The sequence below is a fragment of the Trachinotus anak genome, unplaced genomic scaffold (assembly GCF_046630095.1).
Source record: "Trachinotus anak isolate AG129_WGS33_773 ecotype Australia unplaced genomic scaffold, CSIRO_AGI_Tana_v1 ptg000013l, whole genome shotgun sequence".
NCBI lineage: Eukaryota > Metazoa > Chordata > Actinopteri > Carangiformes > Carangidae > Trachinotus > Trachinotus anak.
This window is the reverse complement of record NW_027273864.1, coordinates 30,518,612-30,545,353: the sequence shown is the minus strand read 5'-3', so window position 1 is coordinate 30,545,353 and position 26,742 is coordinate 30,518,612. Positions and strand designations below refer to the sequence as shown.

Sequence of the window (26,742 nt, the reverse complement as noted above, 5' to 3'; positions counted from 1 at the left end):
TAGACACATATGAGACCTTTCATTCGTCTGAGTCTTGTGGAAGTTGATAATGGGATGAGAGAACGGAGGGGACTAAAGGGAATGGTTCAGGCTTTCAGGCTGAATGCACCACTGATTCCTTCAGCCTGTCACTTTTCACTCCTTCCTCTTTAAGTCTTTTATACAGCCTCCTACCTGCAGATGCTGTCTCCACCTTTTCCCTACTTTTAGCTTTGATTTCCACTCCATCTCCCATTTCCATTTTCCTTTCTTCCCCCTCTTTGTGATGCCTCCTTCCACCACCGCATCCTGACTTATCCGTCCTGTTCGCTCCATTTCCTCTCTTCCATCTTCCTCCTATTTCAGCATTTCCCTGCTTCCTCCTCTCTTTTTTTCTTACCCACAATCCCAATCCTCTGAAATAAATGAGCAACCTGGTTCCAATTCTCATCCTCTCTCTGGGATGGCATTTAAACGGCAGGGTGGGAACGCACACGCGTGTACCTGCTGAGTGTGCAGACAGCAACTTTTGATTCCGCACAGCTATGACATATGATATCACACACAACGAGGTACCACACATGCACAAAAACAAAGAGCCTTCCTCTGGCACATTCTTCTGAGCAATCCAACTGTGAAAGAAAATGGTGAGAAAGGAAGTGCTTCACCATCTCCCCCTCCCACGCCTGTTTTCAGGTGTGGTCTGTTGTACTTGGCTGATGTAGAACGATGTAGCCTGAGTAAATTTACTCTATGCAAACCTGCATCTGTATGAAGGTAGATGAAAAGTACTCAAACAGATCACTGCAGAGGATGGAGGAGAAAAACAAAATAAAAGAATAACATGTAAATATTATAATACTCAGTTCTTTGAGGCTCTGCTCCATGTTGACATGATTGCATCACATCATTTTTACAGATTTGTCAGCTGCCAATCTCCTGTTCTACCACATCCCCAGGGTGTTCTACTGGATTCAGATCTGGAGCCACTGAAGTTGAAGATCCTGTGGGAAACCGCCTTCAGATTCAGACTGCAAATGGTTTCTCGTTGATCGGTTCTTCTCATACAGGCGTGGTGGCCAAGTGGTAAGGCGTTGGTCTCGTAAACCAAAGATCATGGGTTCAATCCCCATCCATGCCTTGAAATCTACTTCCCTTAAATAATGAAGGAGAAGACGGGAAATATGATCAGATGACCTCACTGGGTTTAAGGTCTTCTCTGGATGCTTCAGATCCTCGCACTGGGTTAAAGGTTGTGTTTACATTGAGATGAAACTGGAATGTTTGCTGAAGCACTGATGAGAGTGTTTAACAATGAACTTATTCTCTTTTGTGCTTTGCTTATAACATTGTAATTGTAATATGACAGCATCTGAATTTTTATTATTCTGTTTAGGTTTTATTGTTTTTAAAAAACACACATGCGTTGAGCTGTTGACATGCTTTTGTGTTACACTGTCACTCACTGTCACTAATATTGTTTGGCTCTTTTTTATTTGGAACATGTGGAAAACATATCTTCTGAAAAAAAGAACAAAACAAAAAAAACCTTCAACATTCACATATTTGGGGGGTAAAAAGTGTCTTCATGCAGCGTGGGGGTGGCACCACAGGAGGCTCCTCCAAAACTGTGTCATGCAGAAACAAGTTGAATCTGGTTCAACTTTATGAGCTTCTGCCTGGACGTGATGTCACCCGGCGAGGCAGCAGGAAACTTGTTTACCATGAAGCATCGGTGCATTTTCCTGTTCACCCAGAAACTGTGAACATGCAGGAGAAACTCATTTCCTCCTTCCAGTTTGAGTCATGTCAATTCTTTTTCACTTTTGACTTGCATTTCAACATTTTGAAGTTTTTGCATTTTTATCTTTGAACCTTCATGGTTATTGCCACCTTGCAAAGTTTAAAGTATTCAAACAAACAGTCTTAATCTAAAGGATTCTTGTAGAGACATGGTGTGTAAAGAGCAGGAAGAAGGACAGGACGAGACAGCGAGGCAAGAGGAGAAAAACTGAGAACATTCCTCTGTGGCATTTTTCTTTTGTCAGCCCACAGTGAAGACAAATGGAGAGAGAGAGAGAGAAAGAGAGATCGTTCTCCCTGAGTGAACCTGCAGCGAGGCTTATTGGAGAGAGCTAGCTACAGAGAGAATATTCCTCATAATGTTTTTGCCGTGCAAACCCACAGAGAGAGGAATTGAAAAGCAGGAGGAGGGAGCTGTGGCAGGAGGATCTCACTCCTCCTCCTCTCATCATCTGAGTAGGTTAAACCCTCCAAATGACACTGGACAGAGAGCTTGTTATTATTGGGTCTGCGTTCTGGACAGGAGCTATCATGGGCTCGGCTACAGGGTAAATAGTTGAATTAAGTCTTTACAAAGGGTTTGTAGTAAGCATCTTAATTTGTCATCAATTTGTTGAGAGTCTGGGCACAGTGACAGTACATGAGTTAGGTACAGAAAAGTGTGAGTAATCTGGTTTTAAAAAAAGATGGCAAGATGGAAATTCATGAGACGTGTATTCAGAGGAGGATTGACGTGTGACGCCCGTGGGAAACTGACAGTCAGTGACCCACGACCTTAACCTCACACTTATTATTGTAACTACGACAACAAAGGTCCTCTTGCCTTGAGGAAGAAGTTGTTTTCATTCAAACCACCATATTTTCTGACCCTAACCATGTAGTTCTTGTGCCTAAACCTAACCAAGAACCTAACCTGGCTGTGATCCTGGCCTGCCAACGTACCATTGTACCAGTATGCATCGAACGTAACCGTTGTCAAATATTCAGAACTCAGGCATTGTTAAAGTGCAGAGTTGTATCTGTACACACCCTGAAACGAGAGCTCATTTAAAGGGATTACACTGTGAAAGGGAAAAATACACCGGTGAGGAGGAAGATGGAGGGTTACTAACACATGGAAGTCAAAACAGGATGAGAAGAAGAGTGGTCATGAGCTGTGTCCCAACTCAGGGACTGCATCCTTTGAAGACCAATTGCGTTGCAGTGGTGCAACTAGACTGTCCTGTTACGAAGGGTCCTTCAAATGCATCCCTCATTTCCTGGGCATCAGAAGGATACAATGGGTGAATCCTTCAACCTATCCCAGGATTCATTGCACACCATGAAAATATACAGCAATCAACCACAACAGAGAGCCTGAGGATCACACTTTTAAATATAAGTTCTGGGTTTCCGCTCAGTTCAACAGCTAATGGTGCAACTGCTAAAACTAAGGACCTCAGTCTCAAGTTGTCAAGGTTGCTAGGCATCAGGAGATGCAACACTTCAGTAAGGGCGAGCACAGCTGGTGACACAAGGTGAAACTCCCCCACAGCCCAGACCTTCTCATTTCAGTTCAGCCATTGCAGTCTCTGACAGCTGCGATGGGACGCACCTTCGTAGACCACTGGGACTCAGCTGTGGAGTGATATTGGGAGAGGTGGAGAAACTAACAGGAAGTGTTGAGAGAGAGGTAAAAAAGGCACAAAAGAAAGCAAAAAAAAAAACTTTTAGCAGTATTTCCTGTAATTAAATTGATATATGGTCAATGTCAAATGAGTCAGAGTCAGGTGGGCTAAGAGACGCACAAAATGCATTAACAAACAGAGAGGACTTGTGACTAAAGTAAGAGAGAGTGGAAAGTGAGAAAGAGAAGTAGAAAAAGGAGGGATAAATGGATGGAGAGTAGAAGAGAGAGAGAGAACGAGAGGCAGGAGAGCAGCTCCGCAATGATTTGACAGTTCTATTATGAAGAAGGATGAGTGGTAGAAAAGTGAAATTTGAGCAGATCACTCTTTTCTCTCTCGCTCTCCAGTTGTCTCTCGCACTTTTCTCTTTCCTCTTTGTTCTCTTGCTCAATTTCTCCCAGTCCTTCCCACCACTTAGCTCCACTTTTCTTTCTCTTTCTCCCCATCTCCATCGCTCCCATGTGCCTGCTACCTAAATGAAAAAGGAGAGCTCTAATCTTTGACCCCTTCTGGATGATTACCATTTTATCTTTCAATTACCAATAATCCCTCTCCTCTCTCCCTCCCCCTCTGTAGCTCTATTTTTATCTCACCCTCAGTTTCTTTCTCCTTTACATTTTCCATCTTTCTGTTCATTTATGGTCCATTTGCTGTTAAAACATTTTTTCATAATTTTATTTCACCTTTTTTCCAGTTTTCTGAGGTGACAGAGATGAAAATGTCTTTTTAATTTAGCTTCCTGCGTTGGTTTGAAAACTTTTATGGCCTTATCACTGACCCTTAACCGCAGCATTGCCGGCTAGCATCCAGGTGGGGGCTTTTGTTGGAAAATTATATCTGGAAGCTCATGATGATTCGTATGTATGAAGATGGTTTGAGGAGTAAACAGCGACTCAGATGAGGAGTCTGTTCAGACCAGAATCAGAGACTAGCAGATGGATCAGAACCGTTAGTGTACTTAGTTAGTTTTATTTGCTTGTAACTGGCAGTGGCTGACACAGTGTTAGTGGCTGTGCCCCCCTGCCCCCTTTTTATGCAGACATTGGTTCACTGCAGGTCAAGGTGGAAACACTCAGTCATGGTGTTGACTGATTATTTCACTCATCAAATGTCTTGTATTATATAAAAGCACCATTTGGACGCTAACAAGGTGAAACATTTGACTTTAATCAGAGGGGCCTTTTTCCTCCACCAAATAAACCAGACTCCCACAATCTGTAACCCCCCACTTACCTGCTGCTCATCTCTTCTCCTCGCTTCACCTCTCCTGTCTCTGTTTTCTATAACTCTTAAGCCTTCTAAATCTCTGCTCTCTGTATTCTGTCTCACTAACTGTAAAGCTGCCTCCTTTTCTTTTTTCTGTCTTCAAGTAAGCCCAGAATCATGCCTCCACTTCAGTGCGTCTCACTGTCGGCGGTTGTTGTAACAGCACCTCAGATTTCTTCACCTCACTGTTACATGAGCAAACTGCAAACAGCCAAACTGTTTTATAACCAAACTTCTTACTCACACTGAGAACAGCAGTTTATGGGGCAGCCTGTTCTTCCCAGAGGTGCTCTGCAGTGTCAACATTATAAACCTGCAAATTGTGCATTTTTTTCACTGCTGTGGTGATGTTTTTGTACATAAAGCAACCAGACACTTGAAAGAAAATTGAAAATTCAGTCCGAACCATCAACCCCTGTGATGCTTGCATTGCAACCATTCTCCAAATATCTTTTTGGGGATGTTTATTCCTGTAGTTTTTCAAATTAAACTTCCCATGACTGGGAAATATTGAATGGGTGTGATCAAATCATTGTCGCTCAGGTGCAACGTTGCTCACCAACAAGTTTTTTGTTTTGTTTTTTTTTTACTTTCAGGTACTTTGACAATTCCTGCTGAGGGGTTTAAACCTTTGGCTTTTATTGTAAATCATTGTCTGCACCCTTATGTTCATCAACATATTTAAAATCTATAATTTTAAATATTGGATAAAAGTTGAACTGAACTGAGAATGTTGACAAATGTGCTTCTTTTTCCAGCCATATACAATTTACAGAGCAAAGCCAGTGACTCACAAGAAAAGCCAAACGTTTAAGTTCTCAGATGTTTGTATTTCATGTTTCTATCTGCCTCAGCAGCTGATTAATAAAGGTTTTAGTGAACAAGAAGTTTTTCAGAAAAGCCTCAGTTTTAGGAGCTTGTTTTCGTACAATGCTGAGGTTTTAGAGGGAGACTCAGGTCTTAATGGGTTAATGTTTCCTGTCCCTTTCCCCTCACCCTCCTCACCTTCCTCACTCCTTCCATGTTTTCAGTCCCTCTTCCCTGCTCTGGTTTTCTTTCCAGTTGGTGTATTTTACCTCCAGGTGTCAGATTGGTTCATAGATTAAACTGACTTACTGCCTGGCTTTTCTCTTTCAGACTACCCCACAACACAGACACACACACACACACACACACACACACACACACACTTACCTCACTCAGCCTATGTTTCACTTCTCTTCACAGGCAAGACGAGCTGCAATTACCTCCCAAACTGTCTTGTCTCATCCAGACTTAGAGCCTGGGTGAGCGGGATCCCTGGTGTTTATAGGTATTTCTGTGTGTGTGTGTATGTGTGTGTGTGTGTGAGAGAGACAGCACAGTGTGTCTGGGTGTGTATATATATGTTTTGTTCCTGTATTTATATACTTATTAGGACCAAATCCATTTGCAAGAACAAAACCTTTGGTGAAACGTTTAAAGTGATTTGAATCCGACCTGTAACCATGTTGTTTATCTCACTGGTCAAAGCTGAATATATGGAGGGAAGCTCTGCCTCTTTACTGACCACCTCTTGGAGAAGTCAGTGAACTCTATGACTGCACAGTGCTGGATGCATACATCTCTTCCTCCAGGTTCAACAGAAACTCTTTACTGAGTTTGTTGACGTTGAGCACTGAGTTGCTTCTTAGCCATCATCTTGTTCAGCTTTTAAATTAAGCGTTATTGGTCCCTCGCCACCTATCTGAATAATTAATGAGGGCTACATAAATCAGGGCACTTGGTGAGGTAGACTCAGTAGGAATCACTGCAGCTGCTTGCTTGTTGTTCGGGGTTTGATGAAGTTGATGCACTGCTGCTTTTTGAACTTGAACCAAAAACGTCTAAAAAAATAAAGTTAATTGAAGAATATCTGGAGGCCTTTAGCTTCACTCCCCGATTTGTCATCTCTATACAGTCAAGCAGCATTTCACAACCTTTTGCTGCAGCTCCTTTCTGATTGTTCAGGGTCTGACACCTTGTTAAGGCCCATCGATGCACTCCTGCTTTTTGGACTTAAACCAAAAACTTCTGAAAATATTGAGTGAATTGAAGAATAGGCCAAGGACAAACAGCGGGGGCGTGCATAAATCTGTGTGAAGTAAAGGTTTGGAATTCAAAAGATTTATGTCAGAAGAAGATGGGAGTAAAAGCCATAACTGTCTGACTTGAAGTCTATTTAAAAAATCTGAAATCTATTTTAGAAAAATTACAACTCAACACTCAAAAGATGACTTCTTCACAGCCAAACTAGAAGAACTGCTTGACCTTAGCCTCTTGATTAAATTTCTTCCATCCTGTTTGTTTACGCCCTACGTTTTCTGCTTTTTTTAAAAAAAGAAAAATTCAATTTTCACTATGTAAATAAACATCAGGAGTTTTTCAGTTTGTAGTCGTGTGGTATACTTGTTCTTCACATGTGAGGCATCCCCAGAAAAACAGCTCAGGAATCCCTCCCCTGCTCTTCACAGTCCGAGTCCTGACACCTTCTTCTGATGTCTGTCTGCACCTGAACAAAGCTGAGCACATCACCTGTGGCTGCCACCATGCACAGAGAGAGAATGGAAACAAATGTCCAAGGTTTTCCAGCATAGACATGAGCTGCAGTTATGACATACCTGCCTTTCTAGTACCAACCTATTAAGAAATATCTGAGATATGCTGAAGAAGAATTACCTTTCCCTCCAAGAAGTTTGGTGTGTGAATGCAGCTGCAGCACCATCACTGACAATCCACTACAAGTCCACTTTATTCCAATCATTTCAAGGCATAGACACCATGACGTATAATGATGTGGATGGTGTATAATACAGGCTAATTTGCAGTGATGACATGTTACCTAGATAATGATGGGGTGGGGAGACACATTCTGGATCAACACTGCTCTGTACGCTGCAGGTGTCTGTGTGCAGGAGGCGGACTGTGTACGTCTGCTTGTGCATAAAAGTGTGTGTTTGTGCATATGTGATTTAGCATGAAAGCTTGCTTGTATACTTCATGCATTTTGTGTGATACATTACCGAGCGTGCACGTGTGTACATGCACGATTCCTGTGTGCATTCAGATGATCCTGACATCCTTGTCTCTTGGTTAATGAGGTGTGAAGATGAATGTTGCTGTTGAAATGCTGCCAGGAAGATGATGATCACAATGATGATGATGATGATGATGATGATGATAGGAATTACTCTGTGTGTGTGGTAGTGTGTGTGTGTGTGTTTTTGTGTATGAGGATGGCTGATGGGAGATACGATGAGCGTGTTTGTGTGCTGTGGATTCAGGAGGTGAGGTTCGGGCTGAGTGACGCTCCATAGTTACTCATAAAGCATGTCTGATGAAGATTACCCCGCTTATAGTATCATCACAAGCCACAACACTCAGTCATTTAATAAACTGCATATATTCTGATTGGATCCTGTGTGTCCTTGTGCCTCAATAATGAAGAGGAAATTGAGTTATTTCATGAATTGATGAGAGGAAACTCTGTGTAATTAATGAGTCTCTGGGAACAAATATGAAAATGGCTGCAGTTCTTACTCTGATCCACTATTTAATTAAAAACACTGAGCATCATTCATCAAGTACCATACTACATTTACATTTGTGTGAAAATCGTGTTTAATAGATACAATAGCAAGGCGAGGTGCCACAGAGCTCAGCCTCAAATTGCACTCAGAGTCACCGGCAAACAGACATTGAATATTTTGTCATGTATGAACTTCATTGAAGTTTAATTCAAATACTCCTCTTTTTTTCATTTTAAAATGTCACTCTCTCTTACTTGTTATTTGGAATCATCTATTTTTTATTATCTTTTATTAATTCTTATAGTTTCATTTTTTTAATCAGAATCTCTAGAAAATGATAAAATAAGAGAAAAGAAAATCAGATAACTACAGCTGAGGTAATTTATCTTTTGTATTCAACCTTGTGCAAAATGTGCATTTAGGAGAAATGAAGGGAAAGTCCCAAAACAGCTTATTACAATAAATATTTTAATAAGCAGTTGGCTTAGTATTCAACATTAGTATCAATGCACCATGTATTATATTTACCCCAGGTAACAAGAGATATCCACTGGGGGCAGTTTTGACCCTGATACAGTCTGTCCTCCCACAATCAATTAGCCCACACACTGTAAATGAACACAAACAAGGGGTCCATGTGGGGCCTCGGGATCATTGCTCACACAGGCCTGAGGGCCCCACTTGTAACTCAGCTTGGCCCCATTAACCTCCACATGGGCAGACACACATCGGGCCTGTACGGCCCATCAAACGGCGAGCTGGCTGGGCGCCTGATTCCCTCCGGCTTCGTTCATTCTCTTCCAGCTTTTCACTCCAACTTCTCCCTGACAGCTATTTCCACTCCTCCCTCCCTCTCCTTCCCCTCCTCCCTTGCGTCACCCTGTCCTTGCTTCCTCTGTTGTATTCTCTCCTGTCCTCTTCTCTCCACTCTGCTTTTTATTTTTCTTCTTGAAGCTTCAGTGCATTAGATAAAAGAAAATTATCCACAACAGCCCAACAAAGCCACGAAAAGTCTGTCTGGGGACGGGGCCATCATCATAGTGTGTGCAAGGATCAGTGGCTGAGGCTTCTATGTATAATGTATAGAACACTGTTGACCAAAGTTTATGCCTGAACTAATATTTTATTCAATGTCTGAGTGAAAAAAACATGTTTCTTTTGCTTGCAAAGGAAACTGCACAACTGACCATGGAATCAAATGTTTCAGCAGCATGAACTCCTGAGATTAAAGCTATAAAAGCACTATGGTACAAAACAATCTCACCATAAATTTCATTTAGCAGCTGTTGAGTGTGTCACTCACTCTGCCTCGACCAGTGGTGTCCAGTTTTCATAGAATTGTAGAATTTGTTCTTTACCCCCGCCCCCTGCTTTTTTTTCCCTGGATTTTGAAACAACATAATCTGGAGAGAAAAAAAAACAAGAAATTGGGAGAGTACAACAACAGATAGTAACTAACGTACAAATTAAGATCATTCTCCAGTACTAGTTATTGCTGGCCACTCACAACCTGAATACGTGCTGAGAGAGGAGAGAACCACTCCTACAAATTCATCTAAGGTTCCTTGTAGTACACTTGATAACCTTTCATAAGGGAGAACTGAAAATAATTTATCATACCACACTGATAACCTTGGTGGATAAGAATGAAAGGCGAGCAGCGCACAACATGATACTTAGCAATTTAGCCTTTTGACCAGACAAGACACTGACACCGAGAATATATCATTTTGTATCCATTACTGTCCAAGAAAAGAAGAAGAGTGTTGTGATCAATGGATGCGACCACATTCAATCAAAATAAGAGTCAAGTTGTTTTTGGATCTTCTGACAAACCTCAGGACATGAATCTGCTGTTGCAGCAGTTGTTTGATGATGTTATTTTGTGTTTCATGTGATTAGTCTGACCTGAAGACTTTGCTGCAGGTCTGGTTATCTGGTGAACACCAAGGTCCTTTTCCAAGACTTATCAAATGATTCAGAGTGAACTTAGGGAACATGTGACCAGTGTATGGAAAATCTGATAAGTGACAGATGGACAAAGCTTTTGTAAATGCATGTTTGAATGTGCTATTAGCATCTTAGCATTATTCTTCTCTATGTTACAGAAAAAGCCCCTGATTGAAAGAGCTTGGAATTAAAGCCTGAGCATAAAGAAAAGAACATATAATCACACTGGAGGATACTCAATAATAGAGGAAAATTAGAGTAATTTAAAACCAAAGAAAGTTAAATTGGTGAATGAGGTTGTTTCATTATGAATCGTCATGAGTCTATTTTCCATCATTATGTCATGAACTAGCTCCTGTCCATTCTTCCTCTTCTGCATTAGTACAGTGGTGGAAAATCTTGTGCTTTTTCAGGAGACACGGTGTCTTAAAGATCTATTGATGCTGATTAACAGGTTAACTAGTGAATTATCTGTGGAACCCTGGAACAAATGTATACAAACCCACACAAACGCACACATCACTCCTAAACAATGAATTAGAGTCAGCTAAGTCATATAATGAATCAGTGTTTTCACATCAATCCTAGACACAGACAGTGAACTATAGTTTTTAGGACACACTCATAAGTCTTACAATACTAAAGATCTAAAGTAGGGAAATATAACTTTCATGTTGTAGGACTATTTGTTCAAACCCTGAATATCAAGTCACCAAACACTGACAGTCGACTCCATTATCTTTGCTCCTGACTGTCAGTCCACATTCAGTGGTACCATGTCGCCATCTAGTGGAGATGTTGTACATGTTTGATAAATCCACACAATGATATTGCAACAGTACACAACTGGGCCATGAAAATCCTCACAACCATCTTCTTACTAAGACCAGTGAGGTCGTGCATGAACACAAAATGTTCTGTTTCTGCAAAACTTAATTTTGTGCTTTTATCAATTATCAATTATCTAGTAATTCATAATTAATCTTAGATACACAGTATGTATCAAGTCAAAGTCAAAGTCAAAGTCAAAGTCAAGTCAAAGTCAAGTCAAAGTCAAGTCAATGTATGCTTTTAAACCACTGCGTTCAGGGGTTTTAGGTTAATTTCTTAAGTTCTAATGGTTAAAAGTTCATTTAAGTCCATCCAATCAGAAAAATTACACAAATTAATTAAACCTGCTGAGATGTGAACCCGGCATCCGTCTGCTGAGGAAGGGTTATTCCCCTCTCTCCACCTCCTTAGGCGGATGGAGGTAGGTCCCATCAGGCCCAGGTGGGGGCCCTCCACCCTCCCCACCAACCTGCTCCAGTCAAACCTACAAATTAATTTTATATAATTTTATATAAAAGAAAAATGAAAAAAAGGATGAAGCACCAAGGATGTGTTATTGTAAAGAAGGACAGAAGAGTGGACACAAGAGGAATCAGCACTGGAGGTGTGTGTTTTAGAGAGAGCGACCAGGTGTCATATGATTTGATGTTTTTTAGAGAAGCAAAGTAGGATTTAAGAAGTGTTTAGTTTGCAGGTTCATTATTTGATTTTATTGAAAACAAAAAATGGAAACAGTGGATTTAGATTTTTTCCTTTATTTATATTGACTTTGGCAGCATTTCTCACAAAAGGACTTTCTGAACTTCGTCTTGCAGCAGGAAACAAATGTGAAGCAAAACATACACAAACAAAAAGCTATAAAGGATGCGCCTTATCGGTTTGGTATTAACTGTAATAATGAGGACGGTGGCTGGTAAATATCACTTTTGATGCCAAACCACATCATTAAACATTCAAGGTTTCATTTTTCAGACATTCATGAACTGATGCTTTTTCTACATGAACTTTGTCGCTGTCGTGAGAAAACCTTGTTCCTACAGTGTTTTCAGGTTTTCATCCTCCTTTACACAAAGTGGGCGTCATTAGCCTGCTGAAGTCTATTACAATGTAAAATTAAAAAAATAAATCTGTCAGTGTGAAGACTCTAATTCCTCAAATCCTGTTTAAAGATGCTTTATCCTCTGACAGCACGTTATACAAAATACTCCATTTGCTGTTGAGGAATAAAAATGTTTTTAAATGTCCACAGAGACGTACAAGAATACAGTTGTGTAAAGACAAAGAGTTTCTCCAGACTCATCTGTAGAGTTTTGTGAGTTATTGACACCAATTTCTGAAACAAGGATGATAATTCAAAACAAGATGGTGGTTCTTGAAAATTGTTAGTTACATGTTCAGGCATGAAACACTGCAGTTGTGTCCCAGTTAAGGGGCCATATCAGTGTGGTTTACTTTCATTAAAGGTGCGCAATGAATCTTGGGATAGGTTGGTCACGAGGGATCCACCCACTGGTTCCTCCCAGGAAAAGTAGGATGCTTTTCTCAGACGCAGGTGAAAGAGCCTTTGAAATGGGACAGTCTTGTCGCGCCACTGTGACGCAGTCGGTCTGTGAAGGTTGTGGCCCCTGAACTGAGACACAGCTTGTGTATCTCACAGACATTAAGGGATGAGGATATTGTGCAGATAAATATGTAAAAAAAAAAAGAATACAGGGAGCAAAGGGTGTGATCATTCCTACAGAAATTTCATTTCTTCACACTGATAATGACACAGTAGTTTGCTATAATCTAACTGAACTTCAATCATCTCTCACTGGTGATTAAAAGCAAGGGAAATGAGGTGAGTCAGTGTTTACCGGTGACCCGCGTTAAGCCTGAGGCTTCAGTGTCTTTTCCACCAGGCTTTGGCTGCACTGACGCCACACAGGCTCCTAGTTTTTCTCTACCTCTGGACTGTTAGGAGCTGAAAGAGGCTAAAAATCCCTCCCAGTGAAGCAAAGGGCAACGTGCAATCTTATGAAATTCTGTGCTTTTGTGTACTTACACAGACTTTCAGTGCAATGCCACAGGCTGGAAAAGTTTTCAGTTTAGGAGACAGGCAACATCAGCACCAGTTGGCTCATTTGTCCAAAGTTTTAAAGGTCCCATATTTTACACTTCTGTGTTTTATCTGAAGTGTTGATCTCCTTCAGAAGATATATTTGTGCTTTTAAGAACCAAAAACCATCTCAGTGACTGTTTTCTGAGTGATCCAATAAAAATATAGCAGATTCCGAGGGTGATGACTGTTTAGTTGTGACATCAGAAAGTCCTGATGGCTCCTTTTAAGACACAGTTTTTAAAATATGAACTGTGTGCATTTTGTCCACACTTCAATACTTAAACAGTATTAATACAGAACCTTTCATAATCAAAAAAGACATGGAAAACTCACAACATGCCATCTTTAAATTCTAATCTATACTGATTCACTCAGGACAAATGGGGGCAATGGTGCTGATGCCAACTAATCAGAGGTGACTACATTAAACCTTCTTCCACAATATCCAGTTTTCTGACTGACATCTCAAAACATGTCGACATGGATAAAATTGAAACGGCACTGATTTGTGAAATACTGACCCCAGAGAGGGTGTGTGCAAACACTCACTGTCACTGAGTGTTACGAGACAGATTGTGGCAAACACAAGCAAATATATCATTTAATGCATTTTAAACACATGGCAAAATACATTCTAGTGCAAGTGGTGAAGCTTTTGCAGGGATCTTAGACACAAGCTGCAGCTGCAGCTGGAGATTCAGCAGTATTTTGTGTATCTGTTTCCTGTTCAGCACTGTCCATCAATTGAAATAGTAGTTCTGAACAAAGACGGCGTGGCTGCCTCCGTAGACAGGACAGAAGTTGTAGATGAGAACGTTCTCTTCCTCCGCAGGACTGGAGAAATGGTGGTGGTTCTTCATGGCTGAAGACAGAAAGTCAGGAAGAGAGTGAACAAGAGAAAAAAGCAGAAGGTAGTGCTTAACCTTTGGCCATACACCGTGGGAGACGTTCTTTCCTTCTTGTCTGGGAGTAATTTCATCTTATTGCTCTAATGGGTCCTATGGATGAAATGCCGTCAACATTTACAGGATTACTCTCTCAGAGTTGAATTTTGCAGGTGTCATTTAAATTCATTTCTTTAATTCAAATATCATGGCGCTTTAGTTCAAATAAACCACATCTACTATAATTTGGTATGAAGTCACAATAAAGTGGTTCATCAAATGGCCAAATCACTTCCTTTAATCAACTTTAAGACGACATGGACGAAAAATCCTCAAAGTGCTCAGCAGAAACTGGCAACTGAAATTTAAAAAAATATTTCCTTGAGAGGTGGGCAAACTCTATCTGCAAATGAAGATCAAGCGATGTGACTGAAAGCTCCAGAAGAACCACTCAACTGAGTGCTTACATGCTCATCATGAAGAATGTTTGAAATGAAGGAGGAGGAGTAGAAACTCCTGTTTGATTTCAGTGATGGATTTATCTTGAACAAATGAATCCAGAGGAGAAGAGTTATAGTTGTTATTTAGCATCAGAAGGTTCGAGACAAACTAATCAATTGTCAGTATAATCAATGACTTCACCTTTGGAGATATTCTGCTAGAAAACGTGCAAAAACAGAGGTAATAAGACAGAAGTACCAGAGGTAACAGAGCTACAGAGGTGCCATGTGTTACCTTCAGAGACAAAGAAGCTGGCAGTGTAGAAGGAGGCTCTGACAGCAGAAGTGGAGTGAATCATACCCGGCTTATCTATCCACTCGAAGGGGCTTTTCTCTGGATGCCACTGGACAGCATAAAACGGGTAACGGTAGGCTGAAGAGAACCAGAAACACTGTCAGCAGTCAACAACTTCCCACATGTACTGAAAAGGTCAATGTCATTCCACAGTCTCCAACATGGAGCGGTACCTTCCATTGTCGAGATGAATTCCTTCTTTCCATCATTGTTCGTGGACAGGACCCTGTAAAACCTCTTCAGTTTGGCGTTTCGGCTGTAGTTCTGTAGTAAAGTAAAGTTTGATATTAATATAATTGTCATGCTTTGCTCCTTTCACATGGAACAAAGAATAAATACATGAATGTCGAACTTTGTTTGCTACACTGAACCTTAGGGTTCCCCCACCTGTCAAATCCGACTTTGAAGAACCATATGTGGTAACATCTAGAATCGAGGTGAGTGTTCCACACTGAATAGACAGATATACTGTACAAGCTCTGATCATTTAAGATATCGGACAGATACAACTTACTACTTGGACATCAACCCTTTAACTCTGTGTTCCTACAGAGGCGTGGTTGCCAAGTGGTAAGGTGTTGGTCTTGTAAACCAAAGATCATGGGTTCGATCCCCATCCATGCCTTTAAATGCATCTGTTTACCTTATGTAGCAAATGTGGAGGTTTAAGGCATCAGTATGTACCTGTTCAGACCTGGTTTTATCATCCATCTTGGGTGAACACACCACAGATGCATTTGAGATCTGATCACTCAGACAGATGTGGCCATGCTCTTATAACAGTGTGAATGATGTAAATGCGTCCTGGCCACAGTGAAGGACCGCCTGCTCTACTGACGTCCTCTGCCACAGCCAAATTAGTCCTGTCACAAGTTCACAATGAACTGAAAATATTTTACTATAATGCACAGCAGTGAAGGCTTCATCCAGACTTAACACTATGCTGTGCTGATGCTTTTACTTAAATGCAACAGAACAAACTGAAAAAGAAGTGGGAAACACAAGAGAGGAGCAGTAAACACCTGAATCGACAGACTCCAGCTGTGGAAGTTGGAGGTGATGTTCTCCTCGGCCAGAGACTGCAGCAGATCCTTGGGAAAGCTCTGAAACAGACGGCTGGACTGGGCCGCTGCAGGTTGGACAGAAGAAAGGAAGTTGCATTTCATTTTAAAGTTAATTATACTTCATGTAATATGTTGTGATGTGTACTTTCTTACCAAAGCTGTAAGTGACCTAAAAAAGCACAGCTGTAAGTGACCTGACTCAATATCCCTCTTTCATGCTACTGATTGAGTGTAATCTCATTAACATGGGATCCACCCACATCCCACCACACTGAGCACCGTGAGTGACGCTGCTGTGGGTTGAATACAGATCACATTTTTAAACATGGGTGCATCAGGATGTTTTGCTCTTTAAGAAGTTTTTCTAGTAGGATTCTTATAAAGAGAGTCCCTCTTCCAACTGTCAAAGAAAAAGTCTATTATTACGCTAAAATGAGGACTGTCCAGACTATATTCGTAATACACAAGAAAATTATGCAAAGCAAAGTGACAGACTATGAGAACCACAAATTTAATTCTAAATTCCATTTGGTTTTCCCTGGACCTTGGGGTTACCACACCTGTCAAATCCCACAGTGGTTACAACCATTTGTTGCAACATGAATCAAGCTTGGTTTTCCACATGGAGTAGATTTATAAATGTTTCAGTTTTTAATATTTACAAGAAAAGAGAGATTGAACACCACATATAAATGACATCAGAACTCACTATATTACCAGCTGACATACAAGTCAAGGATCCTGTGGGAAGTGCCCTCAGTATTCAGGTACTGTAGATTGCACATGACATCACTTTCCACCCCTCACATGGAGGCGTGGTAGCCAAGGCATTGGTCTTATAAACCAAAGATCATGGGTTTGATCCCCATCTATGCCTTTAAATAGTTTTTGTTGCATAATGGAGATCAAACAAGGTGTAAGCTGTCAGTGTGCTTCAGATAAAAGGCTTGATTCACCTTCATTTGAATGAGGTGCTGCTACTCAGACTGTTCATGCTACCTCAGGACACGTGTTTGTTTTCATGTAAAGCCGGAAGTGAGATCCACACAGAGATCACACATTTTAGTGCCAGGTATGAACTGAGGTACTCAGAGTTGATTGTGATTGGATCACCTGAGACGCATGTCAATGCCAGGTCTGATTAACCACTCAGCAGGGCGTGGTGGCCGAGTGCTAAGGTGTTGGTCTCGTAAACCAACGCTTGCAGGTTTAATCACCATTGGTGCCTGTGTTCTCTAACTCTTTGCCTTTACTGAATGTGAAGAAAGTAAATATAATTAACTCCTAAGGTTAACGGTCCTGTTCAGACCTGAGGCCTGAACTATAAAACAAGTTCAACATACCCAGGATATCTCTCTGTCATCTGGTTTAACCGTCCTGATAACCTGTGCTACGAAGCTGGTTGTCAGCTGGCTCAGTTTACCTGCGTTCACCTGTCCAGCTATGAGCGTGTTCATGTGAAAGAGGCGGAGTTGTTAATGAATACTGAGAAAAAACTGTGTTAACTGTAAATAAATTTGCTTTTAATCACTTTCAAAAGTGATCCTCAACCGGGTGACGTAAGGATACACTACAAATAAATGCATGAATGATTAAGTTTCTTATTGAGTATTTTTGCTCTTGTCTGATGAGGAACAAACTATTATGAACAACAGCCTGAGAGAGGAGATGTAAAACTACACTGAGATAGTTTTTGGTTCTTAAAACCACAAATATATCTCCAATATATCAGAAGAGTAAAATATGGGACCTTTAATCTTAACAGTGTGAGTTCTCATCGGGTTCGCCTGGGACCCGCCCACATCACTCCACATTTAGCACCATGACTGATGTTGCTATGATATTGCAGATATTGCAGATAAGCACAGCTGCATTGTGTTGTGTTTCTCTGACAGCATACCAGTAAAAGTCATGTATGTATTACAATAACCTACCGTGTTTTACAAACCTGTTAATCATCCTTTCACAATGATACAGGTCCATGGTTGACTGACCTCTGACCTCACTGTGAACTTTCATTTATCAGGGCAGGACCACTCTAACTGACTTAGGTATAAATAAATGCTGCACTTCATGACTGTGTCGCCACAATTGGAAAAACTATTTACCTGCATATAAATGTAATTTCTAGTGTTGCTACCAGAAAACCAGTAATGCAGATGAGGCTGTGTTGGATTAATGAGACATGTTCTCCACCTGCAGTCTCCTGGTGGAGAGAGGTGCAGTGTGCAATTTATCTAAAGCAGTTATAACATCATTAATTATTTAAACATGCAAACACAGCAGCAGGACCTAGTGGCCTTCTGTACTGTTTTACATGTCAGACTGGTAAAATAAACACCAGGGTTTACTGCAGCATGACCTCAGTCATCTGGGGTTTTACAGGCAGCTGCCACCATGAATCAGAGCTGTTGAGATGTTTTAACATTTATGCAAAACGTATGCACACAGTTTCCTCTGGTGAGTTAACAACATGTTTATGGGAAGTTTTTAGTTTTGCTGCTTTCACGCCACAGTCGTCACAGCTGAGTATTGTGCACATGGATGGACAGCTGATTGTCCTCCTCTTGTTCCTCCTCTTCCAGCTGCACCACAGCTGCATGGTGAGTGAATATTGTGGTTTAGTGTTGTGGATTTGTCATATTTATGAATATATAAATATATATTTAAGAACTTCTGGGGTTTTTTTTATGCGAGGGGGTGTTACGGCCCTAGTCTCTTTATAGCTCTTCCTCGCTCTCTCCTGCTCCAGGTGGAGTAGATTAACTGCATGCAGCTGCTTCCAATCAGCAATTAGCAGGTGGTGTAAGAGTGGAGAGTGGGGGGGCCCAGTCAGTGCCAGTGGGCCGGTGTTTGACAGTGTGAGACCTGTGTGCTGTTTTACTCCTCACTGTGGAAGGAGGGTGCTACAATATCTGACTTACCTGTGTTTTCTTTTGCTCTTTGACCTTTGTTCAGTGTTAAGTTGTGAAAACCTGGGTTTGAAACCAGCGCTTTTAGTTGCTTTTGTGTTTTGATTTAGTTCAATAATGAAATTCCTTGTTGTTGTTTTCTTACACATTGTTCTGCCTCCTGATCTTTCTTTCCTCCTGGGAAACGTTTTATTTTTGTTACTTCACCTCATCCCCCAGTTCCTCAACGTAACAAAGTGAGCGGCACAGAGAGCCGGAGGAAAGAAGAGCTGCTGAAGTAGAAGAGAGAAGAGTAGAGGACAGAAAATAAAAAGATACCTGGTGTGAATGTGAGAGGAAGAGCCACGGCCTTGGTGTCAGTGAGCGTGAGCAGGTTTTTGTTGGCTGTGAGGACGGACAGCTGCTGGAAGCCCTGGCAAGTTCCCCACAGAGGGAAGTAGTCCCCGGCGTTGTTGGCCTGCACAGGATGAAAGGGTGAGGAAGAGGAAGGTAACAATGAGGAAGGTGGAATGCCAGAGGTATATTGTTCTCAGGTTGTTCGTCCATCTGTATGTATGTCCCACTCTCATGGACAGCATAGTCACACTCCAGCTCAAAGTTAATCAGGTAGCAGCTGAGCCTGAATCAGCTGTCAGCTAATGTTCAGCCAGTCGCACATGAAAATCATAAATAAAGGGTTCCCATGAGTGACATGTACCCCCTCAATAAAAAATGTACTTTTACCAAAATATCCATCAGCTTTCTAAAAACAGCTGAGACCTGCAGTGAAAATGTTACAGAAACCAAAACCACTCAGAGGTCCAGGTGATGTTCACGAGGCTTCAGCTGTCTGAGCTGACAAATCAAGTCTTTTCATTAGTTTTACAAACACTATCTTTGGCAAAAACCCACTTGATTTGTCTAAGTCAGACTGAAATCCATCAGAACGGGCAAACCAAAAAGTGTGACTGTTGTATGACAGCAACATAAACTAGTTAAAAGTGATTCTCTCCTTTAATAAGAGGGAAACAAAACCAGACAAATCAGGTTGTAGCAGTAAAAAATGACCTTCAGTGTAATTCTGAGGTGTCTCTTCATATTAGCAGCTGGTTGCACAATTACCTTCAGAGCCAAGTTGTAAAAGATCTTGGCGGCTCGACTGTACTGTGACGTCTGAAGATCTACATCTCCTCCCGGCAGCAACAACCTGAGGAGAGAGTGCGCTCCGTGTCAGACATGTCAGCTGCATGCTGGGAAATGCAGCTATTAAAACTTGAGTAGATGATATCACTTTCTGACAGCTCACATGTGTAAATATGACTTATAATGACAAATAATCTGATATTTTACACAACTAACAGAGCAACGCCAGGAAATACATTTATATCCATCAAGTGAGACTAATTGTAATGAGACCAGATTTTATATTAACATAATGTGTTATGTGTTACTGATCAAACAAAATATAGCATATTTCAGATAAACACCAAATCCTGCAAGGTTGGATGGTGGGTCCAGGTGTCACAGCCATGTCTCAGCCATGCTTGGAGCATGGAGCTCCTTTGTTGTGACATCACAAAGTTCCAGAAGTCCTGACGGCTGGTTTTAAGGCTCAGTGTCTGAATACAGGCTGTGTGCATTTCTCTGTGGACTGAGGCTTTGATACTTTCACAGTATTAATATAGAACCTAGACCTGCTTTATAATCACAAACACATGGACATCTACCTTTAGACTGGATGGAGCTTCACAAATACATTTAGACTGAAAGTAGTAGTTATATCATTATTAAACTGTTTTATGGTTTTGTCTAAGCACTGGCAGCTTAGATCCTGATCCTGTTCTGGTTTAATACAGAAAATGTGTTTGTGTTGCCTAAACCTGACAGGAATCTGGGTGTAAACCTCAGTCTCTGGTATGATGATCACGTACCCAGTGCACCCACCATCCACCCCGAGCACTTCCTGGTTATTCTGCTGTTACTAAATGCAGCATAAAAAAACAGAAACAAATGCTGACTCTGAACATGATCCAGCATTTACACTTCCTACAACACATTTTTTGCTGTTGCAGTTCAGTTGTAGATGAAGACAATTTCTAGCAGACATGAACAAATGTCTGCGTCCCTATTTATTGATCACAGAGAACTTCCAGTTAACCAGTATGACCTCTGAGCCTGATAACCAGTGTATCCAGTCAGATAACTTCCATTGTCTTTAATATGTAACCAATTAACACAGTATGTAGCTAGTATATGCTAAACCTTTGTGACCTGATACATTGTGCTGATTCTAAATTAGCATTTGCCGTTTGTTTCTGTAATAGAGCAATAAATAGCTGAATTGACCAACAACCATTGTGATGTTTAATTATCACTGAGCCTATTTTTTTTCATTTAGATGTTGACCGATAAAAACCTGTGGTTCCATGTAAAGCAGTAGATACAGTATCAGCACTGTTGAACTCACCCATTTATTGAGGAGAATATCTCAGCATATTCTTCTTCTGTGAGATTGATTCTGGTGAACAAACAAAAAAAAAAACAATCAAATACATGATGAATCACTCTGGATTAAAGCAGCAGATGTTTCTGTGTGGTGACCTCAGACAAATTAGCCTGAGAAATGAGACACTGAGACATTTAGAGGATGTTGAGTCTGTGTCCAGGCTCAAGGCTTCAACCGTGACCATGACTATGACGGGGGAGGGGGGGCAGAAAAGTGTCTCATCATTACATCAGATATATTTAAAACATTTGTGTCATTGTGTAACTCAACATAATCACCTCGTACTGCCGTGACATACTGATAAAGTGACTCCCTCTCGTTTGTACAGGCTCCACCCACATCAAACCACACCTGGCACCATGACTGAAGCAGCTGTGAGTCAGACTGACCTCACAGCTCCACAGAAGCATCAGACAGGATGATTTTGCTCTTTTGGTAATTTTCTAGCAGGACTCCTATAAAAGGAGTCCCACTGAAACTGTGGAAAGATAATGACTGATGATTGCTGTTAACGCCACATTCACAGGGTCATTATTTATAAGCATATAGTAAACTCTGTACGTTGAATCCTGTGTATCTCAGAGGGTAAAACACTGGAACAGCAGCTTTCAACAGAGCAACGTTTCCACTCAGCAGAGTCAAAATGGACAAAGACATGAGGACAACGCTGCACAGTCAGTAGTCTCCTCCGAAGGCTGCACCTGATTCTGCTGCACCCTGCTGAGCCCCTCTTCACCTTCGGTCTGTACATTGACTTGTGCGTCATCTTTTACACCCAACACCAGCGTTGAGCAGACGTACAATGAAACGGACTGAATGAGTCACACCTTTGGGCAGGTTTTCAAAGTTTTACTGTAGAGAGACACTTTATGCTCTGCTGCGTTCATGAACCAGCGATCAGGGATTCCACTTGTCTGACAGGCGTTTCTATAGAGTTATTCACAGTTAATGTACAAGCTTTTCTTCTTCTTCCTCAAGAACTCACTTCACAGTTTTCTGTTCTTGCTGAGAACCACGTGGTTTCTTTTGGTGTACCTCAAATGTTTTGTCAAAGAAAACGCTTCATTTACAAGAGAACAAGAGGAAAACTACGTGCTGCTTTACATCAGAATGTAGAAACCAGCCTGAAAAACTGGACCCTCTGGCTGAGATTTTCTTTGGACCTTTTAAATACAACTCTACGTTACATGTACTTGTTAGTTCGACAGTAAACTTAAGCTCCTCAAGATTTTTATAACATCCAGCCCTGTTTTTGATGCTGTCTGTGGCTGAGATGTTTCAGTGTATCTACCTCTCTGTAGTTCTTGTCCTACATAAGCAAGAGGGAGTCACAGGAAATGATACATGTACGTAACCCTGTTCATTTTATCTCGTTGATAAGTGCCCTCACTGTGTATCTGGGCAAACAATGAAGTCAAACAAATGTCTGTGTGGACTGTACTTAATGGGCATAAAGGCGCCGGGCATGTCAACAGAAAGCAAACTCTTGTCCCTGGGCTCCCTGTAACAGGTTGTCCAGTCTGGCTCCTGCACCTAACAGGACTGAAAGGTCACTAACCTAATAATGCGACTACAGTACCTGATGGGTACAACCCTGGCACCAGCTCCCTCCAGGTATTTGACATAGGAGGCGGCGATGTAAGAGGAGCCCTGAGCAAACTGGTCTCCTGGAAGGTTTTCCTGCGCCAGAATACCTGAGGAGAAGAGACAGATACACAAATATGTGGAAGATTTTAGCACAAGAAAATGCTCGGATGTTTCAAAGGGGAAAATATCCTAATATCCTAATTCTGTTGAATGCAGAGTTTGCAATGACAATAAAGGCTTTCTAATGTAATATCTGCACTGCTGCAGACTGTTTTAAACAGATCTCTAAAAATATAACTACAACGTACTTTAACTTTAAAGCTGCACCACAATACAGAGATGTAAACTCATAGTAAACCAAGTTTTTTTCAATCCAGCACATTCAGTATTTCATAAGAAAAAAAAACAAACGTACTGGAAACTAAACCAAACAGATCAAAAGTTTCTTGTTTTAGTTGCTGCCACAAAACAGGCAGAACCGGAATCAGGTGACACACCACAACACAAGGTGACATCAGCACGCTCCCTACTTTACTTTTCACCACAAATCATTAGTCACTTCAGATGGTCAACACAGCCTGAGAGGCTGCACAGGACGTTTCTCTGGGTCAGTGAAGTCTGAGGTGGGACAGGTGTGGCAGGTACCACATGCTCCTGTCTGTGATCCCACAGAGACCAACATCATGGAAAACAAATACAGGATATGTCCATCACCCATTCACCCATTCATCCAGTGATTACGTACAGCACGTACTGAATGACATTTACAAATACTTGAATGTTTCCTTTGTGCTGGAACACATCCTTGAAAATACAAACCAGAATATGTGAAGTGTAGTTTTTATTGATTGTCTGTATTAACCAGGAATATCTGCAGAACATATGGAGGAGATGGTCATTAACGCTGGTTTTGGTCTAAACGAAGTGTCGATGTATCTGTGGCACACGCATGATTCTCACACACACACGCACACGCACACGCACATAGGAGAAACAACACAACGAGACAGATTATACAACGTGCATTGATTGGTGGTATTTTCATTATGACATAATAGTACATACACACATACCCTCTCTGTCCCCCCCCCCCCCCCCCCCCCCCCCCCCCCCCACACACACACACACACCTTTTCTCGAACATTCTGGATGAGAATTACATAAGAGCCATTATAGTCCACCGGTCTCTGCGGGGACAGAGAGCCGACAAACAGCCGTTCCTGCGGCTGAACCTCACCGATGACGGGTCGCTGGTTGAGCTGCTGGCTTCTTCCCGCGGCGCACAGAGCCGGGCCGCACCAGAGCCAGGCGGCCAGCGCCGCCAACACCGCTGCAGCCGGCCGACGCATCCTCAGCACCGGGCGGGATAAAAGCAGGAAGCCGCAGGAGATGCAGGGATGAAGGGGGGAGAAGCGTCTGCCTTCCGGGCGGCGATGCTGTGCGACTGAGGGCAGTCCTCCTCTGATCTGTGCCTTTACCTCCGTCCAGGCTCCTGTACAAGATCATCAAGTCAATCACGTCTGGATCTTCCCCCCACAGCCACACGTCAGCTACACAAGTCTCCCGCCCCCTCCCCCTTTCCACACGCCAGTCAAATCTGACTCTTCCTTGTTCTCAGGTGCAGCTCAGGTAGAACATTCCAGCTCCTGGCGTGGGCGGACCCTGCCCACGCCAGGAGGCGGACAGAAACATGATAAGAGCTGGTCCAGCAGAGTGCCACAATATTTTTGTGACCAACCCTGAAGTCAGCATCACCCTGGTTCCCTCCACAAACAGCCAATAGGATTTCTCCATTGTCTTTTGGACTATTACACAAAAAAACCATCAGTTTCTGATCCTGACAGGTTTGGTTCAGCAGGATCATCTTCTCTAATGACTCCACTTTATGATGTTTAAAGCCTAAATACAACCAGCAGCAGTAAAAAGCTGATGTTAGGCTCTAAACCATCGGCACCACGGTCATGTTCTGCTTGTTTGCTGTCTCTGTATGTCACCACTGTGCTGCAGCAGCTGTGAGGAGAGACAGACCTGAACTATCTTCCCTCCTAACATGTGGGAAAAGTTGCACAGGAGAAAAAAGACGTGTGTGTTTTTGCCTTCACTGCACATCTGCTGCTGCTGTTCTGTGAACGTCTGAGTTTCTGCTGAGCCACACATTTGTCATCAGAAGCTCTGCTCATTTGCTTCATTTGTCTCATAATAATCACTTGTTATCAGAAAGTGTCTGTTCTTATCTCAGAAACATTCCTGCACGTCCCCTTCAGTTCTATGAGAACATCTCAGGTACTTACTGTGTGCATGTTTGTGAGTGAGAGAAAAAGCACTTTTTGTGTGTGTGTGTGTGTGTGTGTGTGTGTGTTTTCATTCCTGTGCTACAGCATCGACATTTTCCTCTTACTGTTAATTTGTCCTTTGTGTCACATCAGGTCATCGGACAGCGATGGGACAGAGAGCTGGACAGAAGTGTGCATGTGAGAGACCGTGGGTGGAAATGTGTGTGTTTGGAATGAGCACTGCAGTAAGATGTTTTAGAGTGTGTGTGTGTGTGTGTGTGTGTGTGTGTGTGTGTGTTAATTTGATGAAGTCAGCAGTTTGTAATGCAGGTAGCTCTGACTGAAGTCACACGATATTGCAGAGGGAAGAATTGCACTGCACCTCTCAGGTCTGACCACAAGAGGTCACACTCCTCCACCAAACAGCCCTCCCTGTTACAAACAGGGTGTGTGTGTGTGTGTGTGTGTGTGTGTGTGTGTGTTTGTTTGTGGCACAGTCAAAACACCTCATTATCCATGGGCTGTAAAAGTTCTACAAGAATGTATGTCAGTAAAGCTGGATATCAGGCTGTAATGGCCTCCATTAATATGACTGTTTCAAGTTATTAATTAATGCAGAGGTTTAATCATATGTCAGTGCAGTATTCTAATAATAATAATGATATTTTGTGTTTTTTTGTTTGTTTGTTTGTTTCGTTCTTGTCCAACCAGGATGAGGATTTCACCTGCCCCTGAACCGGCCTGAGCGAGCTGCAGCCCTGTGGTAGTCTATGCAGCTTAAAACAACTGAAGTGCTCCAAGTTGAATGTTGCTAAAGAAAAAATCATCCACATGGGCTTTAGTGAAGGTTTCTGATGCCCAATGCAGGTTTACATGTAGGTCAGAAGCATTTTCTCTGCAGGTATTTAGCCACAAACCAAAGTATTGGACGAATTAAACCACCAGATGAAAATTTAAGGGATCAACAAACTCATTATCAGCTGGGAACCGTGAATGTACGAAATGTAACAGCAATCCATCAACAGTTACTGTGATATTTCTGTCCAGACCAGTGGTGGACCGATCACTGTGGCCATCCCTGGAGCCATGCTGCTGGGCTAGCTATGGTTAGCATGGCACATGACTGTGAGTCCAGTCTTGTCCTTCACAACAGGCCTCTTGCCTTAACAACAGCATTTAGCTTCACTCCAGTGTTGCTACTAATATCAGCAGCTGTGGAGTTAGCTGGCAGCAGAGAAGAGGAGAGGAGTGCAGTGATTAATGACGTGGATGCTTCATCTTCATGAAAGAAATGAAAACGGACCTGGGCATCAGTCAGTCAGTCAGTCAGTCAGTCACTCAGGACGTCAGTCGGTCAGGACGTCAGTCTTTAGCTTCTTTTTGTGTTGCTGTTGATGTTACAGAAGTAACAGAATTTGGAAATTGTTCAGAAACCAAGAATGTGGTCCAGCTCTAGCAAAGCGTTCTCAGTTGTAACTTTAATAAAGTACAAGACGACAAATGGGAACTGTTATGGTAAATGGACTGCACTGACATTTCTACTCTTATCGACCACTCACAGCACTTTTCACTACAAGCTACTCTCACCCTTTCACAC

At 41.9% G+C, this 26,742-nt stretch overlaps 1 protein-coding gene and 4 non-coding genes across 5 annotated transcripts; 4 read left to right on the top strand and 1 right to left on the bottom strand.

The window, feature by feature from the left end:
• Positions 1–1,048: 1,048 nt before the first annotated feature.
• On the top strand, positions 1,049–1,120 carry trnat-cgu (transfer RNA threonine (anticodon CGU)). The gene has a single exon. It is a non-coding gene; the product is annotated as a tRNA-Thr (tRNA).
• A 12,598-nt stretch (positions 1,121–13,718) lies between these two features.
• On the bottom strand, positions 13,719–24,420 carry LOC139630943 (gamma-glutamyl hydrolase). Its single transcript, XM_071494808.1, has 9 exons — positions 24,110–24,420; positions 22,865–22,979; positions 21,247–21,297; positions 19,902–19,986; positions 19,119–19,257; positions 15,847–15,953; positions 14,998–15,088; positions 14,765–14,902; positions 13,719–14,007 (listed from the first exon to the last, which is right to left on the bottom strand). The coding sequence occupies exons 1-9, from the start codon at positions 24,219–24,221 to the stop codon at positions 13,886–13,888; spliced, it is 960 nt and encodes a 319-aa protein (XP_071350909.1). The 5' UTR covers positions 24,222–24,420; the 3' UTR covers positions 13,719–13,885.
• Positions 15,378–15,449, top strand: trnat-ugu (transfer RNA threonine (anticodon UGU)). Its single transcript has one exon. It is a non-coding gene; the product is annotated as a tRNA-Thr (tRNA).
• On the top strand, positions 16,226–16,282 carry LOC139631419 (U7 small nuclear RNA). The gene has a single exon (XR_011693385.1). It is a non-coding gene; the product is annotated as a U7 small nuclear RNA (small nuclear RNA).
• LOC139631418 (U7 small nuclear RNA) lies at positions 21,702–21,758 on the top strand. The gene has a single exon (XR_011693384.1). It is a non-coding gene; the product is annotated as a U7 small nuclear RNA (small nuclear RNA).
• Positions 24,421–26,742: the final 2,322 nt, after the last annotated feature.

Bases quoted from the DNA above. Each gene is read 5' to 3' on its own strand.
- LOC139630943 (XM_071494808.1), bottom strand. From the start codon at position 24,221: ATGCGTCGGCCGGCTGCAGCGGTGTTGGCGGCGCTGGCCGCCTGGCTC. The intron at 15,954-19,118 runs GTATCTTTTTAT...TCCAACCTGCAG, and splicing joins TCCTCTCACATTCACACCAG to CGGCCCAGTCCAGCCGTCTG. The intron at 14,008-14,764 runs GTAACACATGGC...TTCTGTCTTCAG, and splicing joins CAGCTTCTTTGTCTCTGAAG to CCATGAAGAACCACCACCAT.